General features: G+C 56.0%; 1 protein-coding gene across 2 annotated transcripts; it reads right to left on the bottom strand.

Annotated features, from left to right (window-relative positions):
- Positions 1 to 429: 429 nt before the first annotated feature.
- Positions 430 to 16,940, bottom strand: LOC144946450 (SPARC-like). Of its 2 annotated transcripts, XM_078875332.1 has the most exons (12): positions 16,795 to 16,940; positions 8,761 to 8,848; positions 8,243 to 8,305; positions 7,441 to 7,572; positions 6,634 to 6,687; positions 6,407 to 6,443; positions 5,772 to 5,893; positions 4,770 to 4,890; positions 4,126 to 4,262; positions 3,020 to 3,168; positions 2,367 to 2,515; positions 430 to 2,077 (listed from the first exon to the last, which is right to left on the bottom strand). In XM_078875332.1, the coding sequence occupies exons 2-12, from the start codon at positions 8,821 to 8,823 to the stop codon at positions 2,049 to 2,051; spliced, it is 1,056 nt and encodes a 351-aa protein (XP_078731458.1). In that variant the 5' UTR covers positions 8,824 to 8,848; positions 16,795 to 16,940; the 3' UTR covers positions 430 to 2,048. The 2 variants fall into 2 exon arrangements, with proteins under 2 accessions (XP_078731458.1, XP_078731459.1); XM_078875333.1 differs by lacking the exon at positions 6,634 to 6,687.
- Between the last annotated feature and the right edge of the window lie 4,187 nt (positions 16,941 to 21,127).

Here is a 21,127-nt window from a genome sequence, read left to right on the forward strand (position 1 = left end):
TTCTGGTGCCCCGCCTCTGCTGATGCTGCTGCTGATGCTTCTGACGGTAGCTAGGATATGGTAATTACCTTGCCTGGTATGCAGGAGGTCGTGGGTTCGATTGCGTGTGTGTCTCTCTCATCCCGTGGATTTTTATTCGGGTCCTCCGGTTTTTCCCCTCCACATTTATAAGCACGCGTTTAGAGCAATTTGGCTGCTGTACATTTCCACGTGATGAGCCGCTTCATTGAGCTGCCCCATTTGTGGCCAGGTAGCTTCTGAAAAAAGAGATGTATATAGCTCTGGGCCTCACCTGGTACAATAAAAAAAATAGACTTGGGAGTGACTATTTAGACACCGCAACCCAGAGACTACATCCTCCAGCCATACACTTGTACATAAAACACAACCCCTACAAGAACAGTCGACCAGCAGCAACAACAACACAACCATTCTTACTAAGATTTATTCATCATGCAGTGGTTACAGTTATCTCCATGAACACGTGTTACAGGTTAGTACAAGAAAAGCACCTGCGGATAGGCTGGACGAGGTTATAGAGGGTAGGGCTAGGAATGCAAGCACACCGGTCGTGTTACATAACCACAGCGAGGCACACCGCTACAGTGTTATATAATCAGTAAGGTACACCAACAGTGTTGACCAATCAGTAAGGTACACCAACAGTGTTGACCAATCAGTGGCCCACCCCTACAGTGTTGACCAATCAGAGTGGCACACCCCTACAGTGTTGACCAATCAGAGTGGCACACCCCTACAGTGTTGACCAATCAGAGTGGCACACCCCTACAGTGTTGACCAATCAGAGTGGCACACCCCTACAGTGTTGACTAATCAGAGTGGCACACCCCTACAGTGTTGACCAATCAGGGTGGCACACCCCTACAGTGTTGACCAATCAGAGTGGCACACCGCTACAGTGTTGACCAGTGGCCCACCCCTACAGTGTTGACCAATCAGAGTGGCACACCCCTACAGTGTTGACCAATCAGAGTGGCACACCTCTACAGTGTTGACCAATCAGTGCGAGTGGTCTTCGTGGTAGGCTGGCCGGGTTCCCCGCGTGTCTCCATCGCAACACGGCGCCCTCAAACCCCCCCATGCCCCCAGCGCGTTCGCTGTTTACGCGAGAGGCCCTCTGGCCGCGACCGACCGATCGATCTATCGATTCAATCGGAGACGCCGTAGCACAACCGTGAGAGGGAGACAGCCCCCCGCGGCGAGGCGCGCAGTGGCCCCAGGGGGCGCTGACCCGTGCGCCACATTCCCTTGGTGCGGTTCCCCCCGCCGCCCCAACGTCAACCGCTACGTATATAATCTTGATTTATATATAAAAGAACAAAACCTTAGAGCCGCCCTATCGTGTGGCCAACGGAGGCCGCGAGGAGTTAATTGATTTTAAATCGTGGCGAGGGTACGGGACCACGTGCTATAAGCCGGTGCGCAAACACGTGCCCCGACATTGCCCCCCTCCAAACGTTGGGGCACGTGGTTGGTCCCATCGTTGAGCCAGCAGCGTTCCATGTTTACGGAGGGGTTGCTGGGACTGCGGTGACCTTGAAGGCAGGAGGGGGGGAGGCATCTTTAGGCGGAGCTGCGATCATGTTCATATCGTCACCACCGATGATATTAACGTCACCACCGCGATGCCATCGTCGCCATTGGCCACCGTGTTACTACCGTGAACGCACCCTCGTGATATACCAGCACCATTACCGCTCAGCGTACCGGCGGTTTAACTATCACCAACGCGGACGAGATCACCATAGAAATATCACCGCCGCCATCATCGCCGACGGCATCATCACAGGCACCATCATCGGCAACTTTACCAGCAACGTTCATTCATCACCACCCATTATTTCATCGTCGTCGTCATCATTAACCGCGACATGTTTACCATCGCTACAAATTCATCATCGGCATCATGACAGACACCTTAGAGCTGATGGGCTGTCATTGTGTATGACGAGGTGAAGGTGTGTGGTGTTGTTGCTGCACGTGTTGTTGTTGCGGGGCAGGGGGCGGAAGGGAGGGGGGGGAGGTGCTTAGAAGAGCAGAGCCTCGTCCACGTCGTCTGTAAAACAAATAGATCATCAGCACCACGACCAACATCACCATCATTAACATCACACCACTGACGATCATCAATATCACCACCATCGATGCCATCATCTCCACCATGGTCCCATTGGATCTCCCTGGGTTCCCCCCGGGCCCCTCTTGCCCCCCCCCCCCCCCCCCCCCGGGGTCTCCTGCATCCCCCTGGAGAGTCCTCCGTGATCTCTTTGGGTCCCTCTGGGTCTACGAGACGACCCCCGCCCTCCCCCCCGGGTCCCACCAGGCCCCCACTGGGGCCCGCGTACCGGGCAGGAGGCCGAAGCAGGCGCCCCACTCGGGCAGGGAGATGAGGCGGTCTCCGTCGGCGTCGCAGCGCAGGAAGAAGCGCGTGGTGCAGTGCTCCATGGGCACCAGCGGGGCCCGCAGCGGGGACAGCTCCGAGTGGGACAGGTACCTGCGGCGTAGTCAGAACATCAGGTGAGTGGGACAGGCACCTACACAGGTACCTGCAGCGTGCCCAGCACACCGGGTGAGTGGGACAGGCACCTACACAGGTACCTGCAGCGTGCCCAGCACACCAGGTGAGTGGGACAGGCACCTACACAGGTACCTGCAGCGTGCCCAGCACACCAGGTGAGTGGGACAGGCACCTACACAGGTACCTGCAGCGTGCCCAGCACACCGGGTGAGTGGAACAGGCATCTACAAGGTGCAGAGATGCTCATCGTACGGGGTGCTGGTATCCTGTGGGGGGTGCGTGTTGTATGCCCATGCGCTGGCGCCGCGCGGTGGTGCCACGCGGTGGTTGCTACGTGTGGTTGCTAGGCGTGGTTGCTATGCGGTGGTTGCTACGCGGTGGTTGCTTCGTGTGGTTGCTACGTGTGGTTGCTACGCGGTGGTTGCTACGCGTGGTTGCTTCGCGCTGGTTGCTACGCGCCGGTGCCGCGCGTCGTCTTGCCTGTCTGCCGGGCGGGAGTCGAGCTGGGCGAACTGCCAGTGCACCGGGTAGATGTACATGCGGTAGTTCTTGACGAAGTCGCGCTGCAGCAGCTCGCGCGTGTGGTCGCCCTGCCGCAGGCGCCGCTCGTCGCTCACGATCTTCCGCAACTGCAGAAGCCAAACGCCGCCCCCGCCCCCCCCCCGACGTGGTTAGCACAGCGAGCAATTCACACGTACGGGCAACACGGAAACCGGCCGATCGGTCGTCGAGTAACAACGCCGTATTCTTGGTTCTCTCGGTAAAGTCACGTAGAAGGGAAGTAATAAAATAATAAAAATAAAACATAAAATTATTCTCACGACGTTTCGGCCACAAAGCAAGCAGCCGTCCTCAGGGTTCGGAGCGCAGCGTGCTCATCGCTACGCTACCGCTCTTTGTCTTTATTTATCGTACACACACACACACACACGTATACCGTACTTGCACAACAACCCACGCCGCTGTGTTTGACGATGCGGGCACAGCCCGCGGCAGTTTTCGCGGTGCGGGGCGATGTTCCCACGTGCTTTTGACGGCCGCATATTCTTGTTCAAATGACTTCACGGTGGGGGGTAGGGGGAGGGGCTATTCTTTATCGTTCACCGTGAAACGGACGGGCACATGGTATTTTCACGGTTGACAACGCACTGGCAGTATTAACCAGGACGAGCTTTGCGACTGAAAGCACGAACGTCGAACCCAAGCGCCGAGCGCGCCACCGCCCAGCCGTGTGACCGCCCAGCCAGCCTGCGAGTCGGTCCGCTAGTCAGTCAGACTCCCCGATACTTAACGAGTCAGGCAGGCAGTCGGTCAGTCAGCCAATGATCCCCGGCCCTGTCTCTCCGTCTGTACGTGAGGTTTGTCACAAGCGCGTGATCAGCAGAAACACAATCGTACCGCCCCTTGCCCACCCCACTCACCCCGTACCCTACGTATAACGCCCCACCCGCTCGTACCCCCTCGTTCTCCCCGTGCTTCCACAGCACCCCTCAAATACCCCCCTACTTACCACTCTTGCCCCCCCCCACCCCCGTGTCTCCTGTACCCTCCTGCCCCCGTGCACCCCCCCCCCCCCCGTGCCGTGCCTTGCGCCTCTGCTTGTCGGTGAGTAGCTCTCCGCGCTCCTCGTCCCTCTCGTACATCTGCACGACGACGTTCTTGAGCCAGTCGCGCATCCGCAGGGGAAACTCGGTCAGCTCCACGTCCAGGCACGGCGTGATCTCTGTGCCCCGGGGGGAGGGCGTGGGGGGGGGGGAGTAAGGAGGCGGGGTGGGGGAGCGAGGGAGGCAGGGCAGTGACATCAGAGCAGCATCACAGCGAGCACGATTTAGGACGTCACCGGACGTCACGGGACACACACCCATGTAACGCACGCGCCATCCCACCTGAATGCATCCGTGTGCATCCGTGTTTTTTGCGCCTCGTCGTCGTCGCGGTTGTAGCGCACTGCGCTACAAAGCCGGTGACCCGAGTTCGATTCCTGCTCACAGCCAACACCAGTGACGATTATCTGAATCGGTCCTGGGCCTCCACTAGGTCGACTCGGCCTCAAGTGTGTATCTGATGCGGTGTGCAAACATCGCCACTCGGGAGACAAAGGCGGCAGGGCGTGATGCTGGCCACCCACCCTCTCGTGTACCGTGCCGGCCTTCATAGGTGCTACGCACCCTAACCGCACTTGCCCCAACAACCTGTTGAGGCTATGCGGGGGATCTTTGTCTTTGCGTACCCTTGCAGGGCCCGATGTAGTCGAGGTGCAGGTGCCGCCCCTTCTTGGTGCCATCGAGGGCGCAGCGGTGGGCATCCAGATGGCAGCGCGACGGATACGTGTGGTTGTCCGTGCCACACAGCTGCACCACCACCATCAACACCATCATCATCATCATTAACCATCATCATCATTAACCATCAACATCATTAACCACCAACGCCATCATCATTGTACCTCCGATTTGCACGGTTGGCTACGTACGTTGCAGAAAAAGTTCAACATACATAGCTATCATCAACACTACCATCATCATTGTCATGAATATCACCAACAACACCATCAACATCACCATCATTGAGCATGTGTGCTGCAGAACTGCACGACCACAATCAACATCAGCAACATCATCAGCATCATTGAGTGGATGTGGTTATAAGTACCGCACAGCTGCACCACAATCTAGACGACCATAGACATCAACAAGAACAGCACCCACCCCTATCATCACCACCATCAACAACATCCGCATCAACAAACGCACCACAACCAACACCACCCATCGACATCAACAGCACGATGTTGCCGCCGATGGTGGTAAGGTTGTTGTTAGTTTCATAAAAATGCCTTTCACGAGCATGGAGCTGAGCTCTTGTGAACAGGCGATGATGCTGGATGTCATAAGCCAGCGGAACCTCGGATAGACAATCGTCAACATTCTGTTCGCTTCTCAACACCCTTCCTCCTCCCCCCTCGCTCCCCCGATCCCCCCATCCCCGTCCTCTGGTGTGAGCGCACTGACGTGGCAACTTGATTTGGTTGGCTCTGTCGCTGGGTGGTGGAGGGAAACTGTTAAACGTAATTCATGATACCTACGACAGGATTTAACCCAACAGAAACTAATTACGGATAAATGTTATTGTTGGCGGCGATGACGATGTTGATGTTGACTATGTTGATGTTGCCGTTAATGTTGACAATGTTGATGACGATGATGGCGTTGACTATGAAGACATCACCCACCATGGTGTCAACGCTGCTGCTCGACTCGCAGGTGTCGGCACTCTGGCAGATGCAGACGGGACGCGACTCCACGTCCACCTCGCACACACGGCCCGGCTTGCAGGCGAACCCCAGGCACGGGTCTACACGGAGACGCGGAGACGTGGGGTCACGGGGGACATGGGGTCATGGGGACGTGGAGACACCGGGGACGTGGAGACACGGGGTGACGAGGACACAGGGTAATTGAGACACGAGGACATGGGGTCATGGGGTCATTGAGACACGGGGACATGAGGTCATGGGGTCATTGAGACACGGGGACATCGAGGTATGGAGACACAAAGACCGGGACAATGAGACACCACAGGGACGCAGGGTCATGGAGACATTAAGACATGGAGATGTGCAGTTACGGGGACACGGGGACATTCAGAAACGGGGACATGCCGGCCGGCCCGACTTACAATTGAACCCCAGGCAAGGGTCTACACAGAGACACGGGGTCATTGGGACACGGGGACATTGAGACACGGAGACAAGGGGACGTGAGGAGGTAGATGCATATACACATGGGATCACGGATACATGGGGACATGGAGACACAGGGATGCGGAGACGAAGGGACAGGGAGACAAGGGGACGTAAGGACTTACTGATGAGGGGGGTCTCTTCCTCCTCCTCTTCCGACTCCTGTTGGAAGAGGAGGGGACACGCGTTAGATACGACTCTAGAGAAGGAGTGAGGCCAGTGTCAGGGTCTGTTACTCTAGAGCAGTACTGAGTCCTGTGTGAGTCTCCATTATGCTAGAGCAGGACTGAGGCCTATGTCAGGCTCTGATATTCTAGAGCAGGACTGAGGCCTGTGTGAATTCAGGTCATACCTCAATCACCACCTCCTCCTCCACCACTGGAGTTTCCTCCACCACCACCGCGTCCTATGGGCACAGAGAGCCACTCTTCATGTGCAGCCCTAACCAGAACCCATAACCCTCATTCGAACCCATAACCTCAACCCTAACCCATAGCCATGACCTAAACTCTAATCATAACCCTAACCTAAACCCTATGTGTTGACTAACACTAACCCATAACCCCAACTTAAACCCAATTCTAATCCCTTACTCGTAACCCCTTACCCTAACTATAACTTTAACGCATCCTTAAATGGAGCCTATAAGCCTCACCCTAACTGAGGGGTTGGCAACTACATTTCGTAAAAGTTCAATAGGTCGAGAGCCGAAATGCACTGTGGTGTATACGAGACGGTGGGTCCGTCATAGATAACGTCACGAAGCAGTGCTGATCCCTGCCATTGGTAAACTGGACTCCCATGGTAAACTGAACCTCCATTGTAAATTGGACTTACATGGTAAACTGAACTCCCATTATTAAAATAGACTCCCATGTTAAACTGGACTTATATGGTAAACTGCACTTCTATGGTAAACTGTACTTCTGCTGTAATATGGACTCCCATGGTAAACTTGACTCCCATGGTCAGGGGTCATCAACCAAAAATAACAAAAACAGATTTTTATTTTATTTTAATTCGGAGAAAAGAAAAAAAAACCCCTCAATATTTCAAGAGCTGCAATGCAGCCCTTAAAGAGCCGCATTCGGCTCCGGAGCCGCAGGTTCACCGAGCCCTGCCCCAACCCACATCTCATGACCCCCACAGAGTTACTCACACCCTGAGTCTCTTCCTGCATCTCCTCCTCTCCGGCCTCTTCCTGGACCTCCTCCTGCGGCTCCTCCTCCCCCACAGTCTCCTCTCCCGCGGTCTCCTCCTGGATCTCCACGTCTCCGTCGTACTCCTGCACCTGATGGGAGAGCACGTGGTGACCCCTACTGTCACTTCCTGTTCGAACCCCCCACAACAGCCCTCCTCCCTCCCCCCCCCCACAAAATTCCAGCCCCGATCGGTGAGCGCCTATTAAGGCCGGCGCGTGTCCAGCGTTGGACGACTGTTGTGCGGGAGTCTCCGCGGTGATCAAAGAGTTTGTCCTGGTTCCTCGTGGTCATGCTGCGTGCGTGCGCGTGTGTCCACTTGTAGTACGTGTCGAGTGGGGGGCGGTGGCGCAGTAGCCACGAGCCTGGCGACCCGAGTTCGATTCACACCAACGGCCACAAACACCCGTGACGATTATCTGAACCCTGAACCGTTCCTGGGCCTCACCTCAGCCTCAAATGAGTTCCCTGGAGCGGTGTGTAAACATCGCCACTTGGGGAGACAAAGGTGGCCAGGCGTGGCGATGGCCACCCGGCCCCTCATAGGTGCTCGCAAACAGCACTTGCCCCAACAGTCTGTTAAAGGCTTTACAGGGGGTCTTTGTGTGCACACATGCGCCTAGCCTGGCACCAGCGTAGTGGTGACTTCAGGGCTCTTTAGCGGTGAAGGGCAGTGGTTGCACGTGTGTGTTGGTGGGCGCCCCAGCAGTCTGCCGAGGCTGGTCAGGGTATCTTTGTCTGCGTGTGTGATGGGGCATTTACTCCGGGCGGGTTCCAGGCGTCGTCATCGCCGGTCCGGACGTCTGCTTCGTACTCCTCCATCGCCTGCAAATACCAAGACAGCAGCCCAGGTGAGACGACAGTGGACCAGATGAGATGACAGTGGCCCAGGTGAGACCACAGTGGCCCAGGTGAGACCACAGTGGCCCAGGTGAGACGGTGGCACAGGTGAGACGGTGGCCCAGGTGAGACGGTGGTCCAGGTGAGATGACAGTGGCCCAGGTGAGATGACAGTGGCCCAGGTGAGACCACAGTGGCCCAGGTGAGGCCACAGTGGCCCAGGTGAGACGACAGTGGCCCAGGTGAGACCACAGTGGCCCAGGTGAGACCACAGTGGCCCAGGTGAGACACGGGCCCAGGTGAGGCAGGGGCCCAGGTGAGATGACAGTGCGCCTGTGTGTGCACTAAGAGCAAGCCTGTGTGTGCACTAAGAGCGAGCAGGTTTGTACTGTGATTTCCCAGATGTGTGAAAGGAGTGCCCAGATGTTGCAGGGACTCACGGGGACGGCCAGGGCTGACCCTGCCAGACCAAGCAGCAGCAGCAGCAGCGCCCACAGCTTCATGGTGACAGCTCTGATGGGAGACACACTGACACACAAAAACAAGACAAAGATCCCCAATATAGCCTGAACAGACTGGGGCAAGTGCTGTTAGCGAGTACCTATGAAGGCAGGCACGGTACACAAGGGGGTGGGTAGCCAGCACCACGCCCGGCCGCCTTTGTCTCACCAGTGCCGATGTTTTAACACAACGCACCAGGTACTCATTTGAGGCTGAGTAGACCCAAGGGAGGCCCATGACCAGTTCAGATAATCGCAACTGGTATTGGCCGTGAGTGGGAATCGAACTCGGGTCGCCGGGTTAGTAGCACTAGCCACTACACTACCGCTCCCCACACACATAGATACAAAGACAAAGATCCCCCATATAGGCGTAAACAGACTTTTGGGGCAAGTGCTTTTTGTGTGAGCACACACAGATACACACGGATTAGTTCGTGCCCCACCCTCACCAGACCTCACCAGCAACCACGCTCACTCACCCACCCTCACCTGCCCTACCACCTTCAACCCTGCTTCGCCAAGCCCTTACCAACTCCAGCCTCACTCACCCACGCTCACCCACCCTCCCATCCTTAACCAACCTCACCAGGGCTACCTTCACACCCCTCCAGAAAACTCTCTGCACTCTGTAACCCCATTCCCTGCGACCCCTCGTCCCAGAATCCCTGTACAAGACCCCCCCCCCCCCACCAGACCCCCCCCCCCACCAACCCCCCCCCCCTCACCAGACCCCCCCCCCACCAAACCCCCCCACCAGACCCCCCACCAGACCCCCCCCCACCAGACCCCCCCACCAGACCCCCCCCCCCACCAGACCCCCCCCCCACCAGACCCCCCCCACCACCAGACCCCCCCCCCACCACCAGACCCTTCTCCCCCCCGCCCATCGAGACCGCAGTGGGACCCGGCTCGGCGGCCACGTGACTTGGGCCAGAACAGAACCGCCAGAGAACCACAGAGAACCACAGAACCACAGAGCCACACAGAGAACCACAGAACCACAGAGAACCACAGATAACCAGAGAACCACAGAGCCACACAGAACTACAGAACCGCCAGAGAACCACAGATAACCACAGAACCACAGAGAACCACAGAGCCACACAGAACTACAGAACCGCCAGAGAACCACAGATAACCACAGAGAACCACAGAGCCACACAGAACTACAGAACCGCCAAAGAACCACAGATAACCACAGAACCACAGAGAACCACAGAGCCACACAGAACTACAGAACCGCCAGAGAACCACAGATAACCACAGAACCACAGAGAACCACAGAGCCACACAGAACTACAGAACCGCCAGAGAACCACAGATAACCACAGAACCACAGAGAACCACAGAGCCACACAGAACTACAGAACCGCCAGAGAACCACAGATAACCACAGAACCACAGAGCCACACAGAACTACAGAACCGCCAGAGAACCACAGATAACCACAGAACCACAGAGAACCACAGAGCCACACAGAACTACAGAACCGCCAGAGAACCACAGATAACCACAGAACCACAGAGAACCACAGAGCCACACAGAACTACAGAACCGCCAGAGAACCACAGATAACCACAGAACCACAGAGAACCACAGAGCCACACAGAACTACAGAACCGCCAGAGAACCACAGATAACCACAGAACCACAGAGAACCACAGAGCCACACAGAACTACAGAACCGCCAGAGAACCACAGATAACCACAGAACCACAGAGAACCACAAAGCCACACAGAACTGCAGAACCACCAGATAACCACAGAATGTGCCCTGCCGCGCCTGGCTCAGTGGGCCCGCACGAGCTGACGGGACAATGTCTCACGCTGTTGCTGGGTGAAATGTCCTGGGAGCCCCCCCTCCCACGCACTGCGCTCACAAAAGCCTCTTTATTTGGGTTCGGGTTTCCAGGGCGCGCGGAGTCTCTGGTGGAGACCGTACAGTGCAGAGTGGGAGGGCAGCTTCGTGGATTCCATTCTGCCTGACATCACCAGCGGCGGCGGCTGCGTTCGCAACGCAGCCGCTAACGCAGCAGCGGTTCTCATCGGCAGTTGTATCAGCCATCACAATCGGCAGCAGATATGGCATCATCGGTAGCAGCAAAAATGTCAGGATCATCGGCAGCAGCCAGAGTTGCCACCTGTCCGGTTTTTCCTGGGACGTTCTCTTGCCGAGTGAGTGAAGTAGCGGCTGTCCCGGGGAGCGTTCCTTAACATCGAGTCCTGGTTCTTGCCGTTTGTGTAGCGATGATAACAGTGATCCACCACTCGAGACGACGCATCCACCTGGCTTTCTCTTCTCTTCCGTTAACGTGAGAAGTTCCCCTCCCCCGTTCCCCAAGATGACCTCCCGGTTTTTTTTGTAACTCGGAGTTGGCAACCGTGTCCCGCAGCGACAGCTATAATAACATCATTATTATTATCGATCAACATCGTCAACATCAACTTAAACTCTGAACTCGATGCTCAATATCCACCTGCAATTGAATCCACCTATCTGAGTCTACGCGATCTACAATCCTGATCAACAAATCGCCTAACTGATTTATAATACATCTGGCAAAGATATGTCCGCCAAACCTTGACACCAATTCCCTGCTGTACAATTCTCCTGATTAAGAATCCACCTAATTCACAATCCAGGTGGATTTTAAATCGGGTTAATTGTAATCTTAGGTGGATTCTAAATGAGGTGGATTATAATCCAATAAGTTAAGTTGATATAGAATCCAATTGATTTATCTTCCACCAGGTGTACAGTCCACCGATTTACAATCCGCCTGGACTGGAATCCACCTTTATTTACAATCCCCCTGTTCCAGGTGTTATCAGCCCAGGTATTTGGCACAAACACGAAACCAGGCGCCGCGTTCGAATTGTTTTGCCGAATCGGCCCAAAACGGATCTCACTGCACGGGGAGCTGTCCCCATTGTAAGCGACGGAGATAAGGGTTTCGTTTCGTCAAAACGCCTCTCCAGACGAGGGGACATTCCGCCAACAATGCGCCGGGCTTAACCGTTGACGTTTGGAACGCCGCCACAAGCAGTTAAAAGTTAAACAAACGTTTGTATTTTACCAGGTGAAGCCCGCTGAGCTATATAGCTCTTATTCATAAGCGACCTGGCTATCGCAAATGATATCCCGACAAAGTGTGGCTCTTCGTGTGGACATTTAAAGCAGCCAAATACTCTAAACGCATGTTTTTAAATGTGGAGGTGGGAAATCGGAGGACCCGGAGAAAAATCCACGCGACCACGGGCAGAGAGAGACGCAAACTCCAAATATACAGCAGCAGGCGTCAGGGTCGGGATCGAACCCACGACCTCCTGTATACCAGGCGAGGTAGTTAACATCTCACTGCCGTTTCACCAAGAGTACTCTGGCCAACCTCGCGATGGGTTGTAGCCGGGCTGGCCCAGAACCCCTCCTGATGTTCGTGAGAAGGGGCCTCAAAGAGGCAATGCCGCCAAGGGGAATGCGAGAGACAAGAAGAGTGTGATGGTGGTGCTGATCATGGTGGTGATTGGGGTTATTGGGGTGATGTGGTGGCGTTGATCGTGTTTGTGATGGAGGGGGGTGATGGTGCCAAAGAAGGCTTTGTTGATGGTTGGTAATGAAAAATGGTCGGTGTGGTTGTGTTAGTTATGTTGGAGATGGTGTTAGTGTTGGTGATAGTGATGGTGGTAATGGTTTTCACGGTTGGTGGAGATGGTGACTGTTGAATATGAGAGTATTGCGGGAGCACGCCAGATATCCTCGAATGATCTGGACACAATCCCATCAGTGAATTCCTCCAGAAGGCGAGGCTGCGTTGGCTGGGTCATGTCGCCCTCATACCCAGCCACCTAGATCCAGCTTCTGGATAAAGGTATCTAGACGGGCACAGCAAAGGCTCGAGAGAAGAGATGCGGTGCAGGAGGATGTGAAGCTGTGTGGACTCGCCGATGACTGGTCACAGTGGTGTCAAGATCGGCCTCTGTGGAGGACGCTACTGGGCAGCTGGAGGCAGTCGCCCTCCACCAACCACGTAACAGAGAAGAGAGACGCTCACAACAACGAGCGAAGAGCCGGGCGTATAAAACGGCAGTGGGGGGAGCACAGGTGGTGCATCTGCCAGTCATCTCAGTCAACGCGTGGCACATGGGTCTCTCCCGTGACCTCCTCCTGTCAGCAGCGAGCCTTCCAAACGTCTCACGTGATCGCCTCAAGGTGCACCTATAGCCCAGCACAAGCGCCGCGATGAAGCCCATCAATGCCACTGCGGTTGGAGCTGATGGCGATCGCTGTCGTAGAGATGGTCGCGATAGTACTGAATTGGTGGTAGCTCTGTGGGCAACACGAGCCACTCGCGAACCCATCGCCAGCGAGCTGTGCGTCCCTGGTGGCCTCGGTGCCATCCTGGCATCTGAACTAAACAAAAAGCTATAAACGAATCTTCTTGGTTCTTTCGGTAAAGTCACGTAGAATGGAAATAATAAAATAATAAAAATAAAACGTAATAAAAAACAATATATTATATTATTATTTTATTTTATTAAACATAAAACATAATAAAATAAAATATATTATTATATTACTATTTTATTATGTTTTATTTTTATTATTTTATTATTTCCATTCTACGTGACTTTACCGAAAGAACCAAGAATATGAATCCCTGCAGTCACGAAAGCTTTAAATCGGAACTATAAACGAATGTTTTTGTATTTTATCAGGTAAAGGCCCCCACTGAGCTGTGAGCTCTTTCTCAGTAGCGACCTGGCTATCACAAATGATGGTTCAGCGAAGTGGCTTTTCGCGTGGACATTTATAGCAGCAGCTAAATATTGGGGAGCGCGTGATGTCGATTCTAAATGTGGAGGGGAAAACCGGAGGACACGGAGAGGCATCCACGCGTCCACGGGGAGAGAGAGAGAGACACGCGAACCCCAATCACACGACAGATGTCAGGGTCGGGATCGAACCCAACAACCTCCTGCATACCAGGCGAGGTAGTTAACATCTCCTAGCCACAGTGATGATGATGAGAGAGACGCAAACTCCAAATATACAGCAGCAGGCGTCAGGGTCGGGATCGAACCCAACAACCTCCTGCATACCAGGCGAGGTAGTTAACATCTCCTAGCCACAGTGATGATGAGAGACACGCAAACTCCAAATATACAGCAGCAGGCGTCAGGGTCGGGATCGAACCCACGACCTCCTGTATACCAGGCGAGGTAGTTAACATCTCATAGCCACCGTGATGATGATGATGAGAGAGAGAGAGACACACGAAAACTCCAAATAAACAGCAGGCGTCAGGATCGGGATCGAACCCAACAACCTCCTGCATACCAGGCGAGGTAGTTAACATCTCATAGCCACCGCGGCGAGATGTTCTTTCCGTGGTAATCCGGACCGGGGCCCCACACCTGCCCAGCTCAGAGGCCAGGCCGGGCCCAGGCGTGCTCGCAAGGTGGTCGTGGTAACGCCGCATGGGAGACGGTTGCATGCCTGTGGTGGCTGATCCCATCTCTGAGAATGTGCCGCTGGTCAGGAAGGCGAGGCGCGCGCGCGGTGGAGGAGGAATGCGTTGCAGCCCCAGGCGGGGGGAGTCGTGGGCAGGTGGATGGGCCGGCCCGGTGGGATTCCGTGGGGAGTTGGGGGCGCTGTTTAGGGGCGCTGTTTAGGGGCGCTGTTTAGGGGCGCTGTTTAGGGGCGCTGTTTAGGGGCGCTGTTTAGGGGCGCTGTTTAGGGGCGCTGTTTAGGGGCGCCCACTAGTACCGTGTGGAGGGTACATGGAGCCCCTGTTGTGCTGGTGGTGGTTGTTGTGCTGGTGGTGGTTGTTGTGCTGGTGGTGGTTGTTGTGCTGGTGGTGGTTGTTGTTGTTGGGTAGTGTTGCGGTGAGCGCGCTGCACTACGGGCCTCCCCTAGGTCGACTCAGTCTCAAATTGAGTAGCTGGTGCGGTGTGTAAACATCGCCACTAGAGAGACAAAGGCACCCGCTCGCGTGCCGTGCCGGCTGTCATAGGTGCTCGCTAACAGCACTTGCTCCCACAGTCTGTTCAGGCTATACGGGGGATCTTTGTCTTTGATGGTGTTAATAGTGGGGGGAATGGTGTCAGTTATGATGTGAGTTATGTTGTGAGTCATTGTGATATTCATGATGTTAGTGATGGTGATAGTGTCCGTAATGTTAGTGATGTTATTGGTAATGTTGGTGATATTAGTGATGATATTAGTGATGATAATGATGTTAATTGTGGGGGTGTCAGTTATGATGTGAGTTATGTTGGTGATAGAGGCGATGGAGTTAGTGAGGGTGGTGGTTGTTATGGCGATAGTGGTGTTCAGTGATTGTGGTGGTGGTGTTAGAGTTGGTGATGGTAATGGGTCTTGGTGATGTTAGTGACGGTGGTGATGTTAGTGACTGTGATAGTGGCTGTCCAGTCGAGACCTGTGACCGGTTCCTGAAATATCTCTGCAGCCCGCACTCAGCACCACTCCATATCCACGCGCGCAGTCGAGAGCGGCAGTCTATAATTAGTCGACAGTATATATAGTACCGTCTATATAAATATACTGTATACACACAGCACATGTGTGGGTGTGCTGACCAATTGGGGGCCTTGGACAAAAGTTTTCTGCCTCCTTTCAAACCTTCAAACCCCCACCCCCCCTTGTGAGATAATAGCGGAGATACACACACGGGAGAGACAGGGAGAGAGAGAGAGAGCGGTGGTGAAAAGAGATACGGACAGGAAGAGACTGTTGAAAGGGGTCAAGGCGCATTCACGCAATTGCTCGCTCAGGCCACTGCTGGAGAAGAGGGAGCTCTGGGGGGGATATCTGCTCAACTCTCCCACGCCGAGTAGAATTATCGCAAGAGGTGGTAGTACCAACACACGTGCCCCTCCATGTACCCCTCCACGTGCCCCTCCACGTGCCCCTCCACGTACCCCTCCACGTACCCCTCCACGTACCCCTACAATACCCCTACATAGCCACGTGCCGATCGACCGTGGCCGATCCCCGCTTACAAAGACGCAGATCGCACCCCCCGGCGTAGCCTTAACGGACTGTTGGGGCAAGTGCTGTTCGCGAGCACCAAATGAAGGCCGGCACGGCACACCACGGGGAGTGAGGGGGGGGGATGTGAGTGACCAGCCAGCAACCCACGCCCGACCGCCCTTGTCTCCCCCAGTGGCGACGTTTACACACCGCGCCAGGGTTACTCATTCGAGGCGGAGTCCACCTAGGGGACGCCAGCCGGAACCGAACTCGCCGTCACCGCTACGTAAACAGAGACAGCCGGGGGGGGGCTGATTTGACAAACTTTACCCCCCCCCCCCGCTACTGAACGCAACTGCCGCGCCCGGAGATCGAATCGCCCACTGGATTTCGAGTCCAGCGGCCGTCGCTGCATTCTCAGTGTCAACAGCTTAACACGAGGAGGGCGTCAATAAATCACCGCGGCGATGATGATCACTCCGCACGCCTCGCCCTGATGGTAACCGTGGCAGGGCGTCACGCGAGATTCGGGGGTCGCGCCGTAAAGCGAAACCACTGAGAGCCGAGGGTGCCGCTTCGAGACACAGACCTCCAAAGTTCGCGTCGCGAAAGGACGCGTGCAGTTATGAGTTACCCGTCGAAGGCCGTCGGACTGCGAGAAGGGCTGCGTTGCAGAACGAGAGAGTGAGCGAGAGAGTGAGCGAGAGGTGGGGGTTTACATAAAGCAAAGTTTAAAAAAAAAATTACGAAATGATGAACGAAGCAAAGTGCCGACTACACCGAGCATCTTCTTGTTTCCACTGATCGTAAAAAAAGGACGCACCGTTGCATATGTACGGCAGGTTTTGTATTGTTGAAAACCGGTATCTTCACGCGGTTACCGGTTTACACAAAAAAATATAAAAGATGTACGTGAACAACCCTGCTGTAGTGAGAGAGAGTCTGGTGAGTCCCGCTGTTACCTGATGCTCACTCACCTGAGAGAGAGAGTTTGTGAGCCCTGAGAGGGACGCAGCTGAAGGCTTCCACTCACGCGCCAGATCGACGGATCTCGGTTTAAGCCGCTGACTTGAATCTCTCCCCTCTCTCTCTCTCACTCGGTCCCACCCTCTCACTCCCTCACTCGGTCCCACCCCCTCACTCCCTCACTCCCTCACCCTCTCCCACCCTCCCACTCTCTCACTCAGTCCCACTCCCCTCTCTCTCTCTCACCCCCTCCCACCCTCTCACTCACACTCCCACCTCCCGATCACCCTCCTCTCACTCCCACCCTCTCTCTTTTTTTGTTATTAATTTTTTGTCTTTTTATTGTATCGTTCCTTTTTTAAATTTATTTATCTTTTTTCTCTTTTCTTTTTCTTCTTCTTTATTCTTTTCTCTATTTTTTTGGTTTTTTACTTTTTTTTCACCCACTCTCACGCTCTCCTCCGTCGCTCCTCCACCTCTTGGATCGCTGCCCCCCTCCTCCCCCCTCCCCGCCAACCCACCCCATTCTCCCCTCCCTCCCCCCCACTCTCCCTTCCCTCCTACCCACTCTCCCCTCCCTCCCACCCACTCTCCCCTCCCTACCACCCACTCTCCCCTCTCTCCCCCCACTCTCCCCCCACTCTGCCCTCCCTCCCCCCCACTCTGCCCTCCCTCCCCACTCTCCCCCCCCCCACTCTCCCCTCCCTCCCCCCTCCCCTCCACTCTCCCTTCCCTCCACCCCACTCTCCCCTCTCTTCCCCCACTCTCCCCTCCCTCCCCCCTCCCCCCTCCACTCTCCCTTCCCTCCCCCCCCACTCTCCCCTCTCTTCCCCCACTCTCCCCTCCCTCCCCCCACTCTCCCCTCCCCCCTCCCCCCACTCTCCCCTCCCTCCCACCCACTCTCCCCTCCCTCCCTCCCACCCACTCTCCCCTCCCCCCTCTCTCCCCCCACTCTGCCCTCCCTCGCCCCCACTCTGCCCTCCCTCCCCACTCTCCCCCCCCCACTCTCCCCTCCCTCCCCCCTCCCCTCCACTCTCCCTCCCCCCCACTCTTCCCTCTCTCCCCCCACTCTCCCCTCCCTCCCCCCTCCCCCCTCCCCTCCACTCTCCCTTCCCTCCCCCCCACTCTCCCCTCCCTCCCTCCCACCCACTCTCCCCTCCCCCCTCCCTCCCCCACTCTCCCCTCCCTCCCCCCCCACTCTCCCCTCTCTCCCCCCACTCTCCCCTCCCTCCCCCCACTCTCCCCTCCCCCCTCCCCCCACTCTCCCCTCCCTCCCACCCACTCTCCCCTCCCCCCTCCCTCCCCCCTCCCTCCCCCACTCTCCCTTCCCTCCCCCCCACTCTCCCCTCTCTCCCCCCACTCTCCCCTCCCTCCCCCCACTCTCCCCTCCCCCCTCCCTCCCCCCACTCTCCCCACCCTCCCACCCACTCTCCCCTCCCTCCCACCCACTCTCCCCTCCCCCCTCTCTCCCCCCACTCTGCCCTCCCTCCCCCCACTCTCCCCTCCCCCCTCCCCCCACTCTCCCCTCCCTCCCTCCCACCCACTCTCCCCTCCCCCCTCCCTCCCCCACTCTCCCTTCCCTCCCCCCCACTCTCCCCTCTCTCCCCCCACTCTCCCCTCCCTCCCCCCACTCTCCCCTCCCCCCACTCTCCCCTCCCTCCCACCCACTCTCCCCTCCCTCCCACCCACTCTCCCCTCCCCCCTCTCTCCCCCCACTCTGCCCTCCCTCCCCCCCACTCTGCCCTCCCTCCCCACTCTCCCCTCCCCCCCCACTCTCCCCTCCCCCCCCACTCTCCCCTCCCTCCCCCCTCCCCTCCACTCTCCCTCCCCCCCACTCTTCCCTCTCTCCCCCCACTCTTCCCTCTCTCCCCCCACTCTCCCCTCCCTCCCCCCTCCCCCCCTCCCCTCCACTCTCCCTTCCCTCCCCCCCACTCTCCCCTCCCCCCTCCCTCCCCCACTCTCCCCTCCCTCCCCCCAACCTCTCAACCGTCGCCTTGAGCTCGAAGGCGAGAGCAGCAGAGCTCTGACGTCACAGCGAGTCACCCACCAATCACAGGCTCGCCATCGCCGGCCGCTCGCAGTTACCTCGAGCTAACCTCGAGGTCAGGTCGAGGTCAGCTCGAGGTCAGCTCGAGGTAACTGCCTCGCGTACGGGAGCGACAGGAGTGGAGGTCGTGGGGGGAGGGGAGAGAAAGACGGAGGAGCGGAGAAGAGAGGCAGAGGGATGAGGAGGAGGTGGAAGAGGAGAAATGGAGAAGAGGAGGAGGAGGATGTGGAGGAGGTGCCGAGTCAAGAGTCCAGGACGATGCCGAGCAGCGCTCAGAATAGCAAACAGTGGGGGAGGCAGGAGGGAGCAGGGGGTGAGGGGAGGGAGCAGGGGGTGAGGGGAGGGAGCAAGGGGGTGAGGGGAGGGAGGAGCAGGGGTGGGGAGGGGGTCTCGTGGTGAGGCTGTGGGAGGCTCCCCCTGCGGCCCGGGGTCGCCGCCTAGCGGGGCCTGCGGGGAAGACCGCCCGCGACTCCAAGGCCCCCAGCTGGGTGGGGGGGGGGGCAGTGGGGAGGCGAGAGGGGGGGGGGGTCCTTGACGCTCACAGCTCCGCACACGTTGGTTCAAGAATCCACTGCGGTGCTGCGATTACGTGGACATTCCGCAGCCCCCCCCCTCGCTATTCCCTTAGCCCCCCCCCCCCGTCTGCCGGGCATGGCTCGTGAGGCTCACAGCCTCGCCTCCGCGATGAGCACTCGGGCTCGAGCGGTCTCAGCCACCGCACTGCTTAGAACTACCACCAGCACCACCATCACCAGCACCATCACCACCACCACCATCACCACCAGCACCACCACCAGCACCACACTGTGCTCAGCCACCACCACCACCAGCACCAACACCACCACCACCACCACCACACTGTGCTCAGCCACCACCACCAGCACCAACACCACCACCACCACCACACTGTGCTCAGCCACCACCACCAGCACCAACACCACCACCACCACCACCACACTGTGCTCAGCCACCACCACCATTACCAGCACCACCACCAACACCACCACCATCACCACACTGTGCTCAGCCACCACCACCACCACCATCACCACCACCATCACCACCACCATCACCACCACCAGCACCACCACCACCACATTGTGCTCAGCCACCACCACCATTACCAGCACCACCACCAACACCACCACCATCACCACACTGTGCTCGGCCACCACCACCACTACCAGCACCACCAGCACCACCACCATCACCACACTGTGCTCGGCCACCACCAGCACCACTGCAGATGGCGATGTGTGTGATGATGTTGAGTTTGTGATGATGTTGAAGATGTGGATAATGATGATAATTATCTGTGTGATGGTGATAAACATGTTGATGCTAATGACGTGTGCATTGATGATGTGTATGACAGGGCTGATGATACTGACAATGATGAGTGTGATGATGACGACGTGTGCAATGATGATGTGTGATGATGACGACGTGTGATGATGACGTGTGATGATGACGACGTGTGATGATGACAATGTGTGTGTAATTATGATGACGATGTATGATGACGATGTGTGTTGATGACGACGTGTGTGATGACGATGTGTGTGTAATGATGTGTGATGATGATGTGTGATTATGATGTGTATAACAATACTAATGATGAGGCTGGTGTAATTGTTTTGATGATGCGGATGTGTGGGATGATATGTTTGATAATGTGCGTGATGATGATGATGATGAGTGTGATTACACGTGTAATGATGATGATTATGCATATGACGATGTTATTTATGTGCGGCGTGATGATGATGATAATGTTGTACCAGTCTACTATCGTTATGATGTGTCGTGATGATAATGTGTGTTAGGTGGACGATGATGTATATGACGCTGCTGCTGCTGCTGCTGATGATGATGCTGATCCGTGTAATGACTACGTGTATGGTAGTGCTGATGGTGCTGATGATGATGCTGATGATGATGCTGATGATCTGTGTAATGATTACGTGTATGGCATTGCTAATGGTGCTGATGATGATGCTGATGATGATGCTGATGATCTGTGTAATGATTACGTGTATGGCAGTGCTGCTGATGATAATTATGGTGCTGATGATGATGCTGATGATGATCTGTGTAATGATTACGTGTATGGCAATGCTGATGGTGATGATGATGCTGATGATCTGTGTAATGATTACGTGTATGGCAGTGCTGATGGTGCTGATGATGGTGATAATGATGCTGATGATCTGTGTAATGATTACGTGTATGGCAGTGCTGATGGTGCTGATGATGGTGATGATGATGCTGATGATCTGTGTAATGATTACGTGTAT

This window comes from Lampetra fluviatilis, chromosome 41 (assembly GCF_964198595.1).
Source record: "Lampetra fluviatilis chromosome 41, kcLamFluv1.1, whole genome shotgun sequence".
Taxonomy (NCBI): Eukaryota; Metazoa; Chordata; class Hyperoartia; order Petromyzontiformes; family Petromyzontidae; genus Lampetra; species Lampetra fluviatilis.

What these genes read in the sequence shown, in the direction of transcription:
- LOC144946450 (XM_078875332.1), bottom strand. Translation starts at nt 8,823, where the DNA reads ATGAAGCTGTGGGCGCTGCTGCTGCTGCTGCTTGGTCTGGCAGGGTCA. An exon ending in GGTCAGCCCTGGCCGTCCCC is followed by an intron (nt 8,306 to 8,760) that starts GTGAGTCCCTGC and finishes TGGTATTTGCAG; the next exon opens with GCGATGGAGGAGTACGAAGC. An exon ending in CTACATCGGGCCCTGCAAGG is followed by an intron (nt 4,263 to 4,769) that starts GTACGCAAAGAC and finishes CCCGGGGCACAG; the next exon opens with AGATCACGCCGTGCCTGGAC.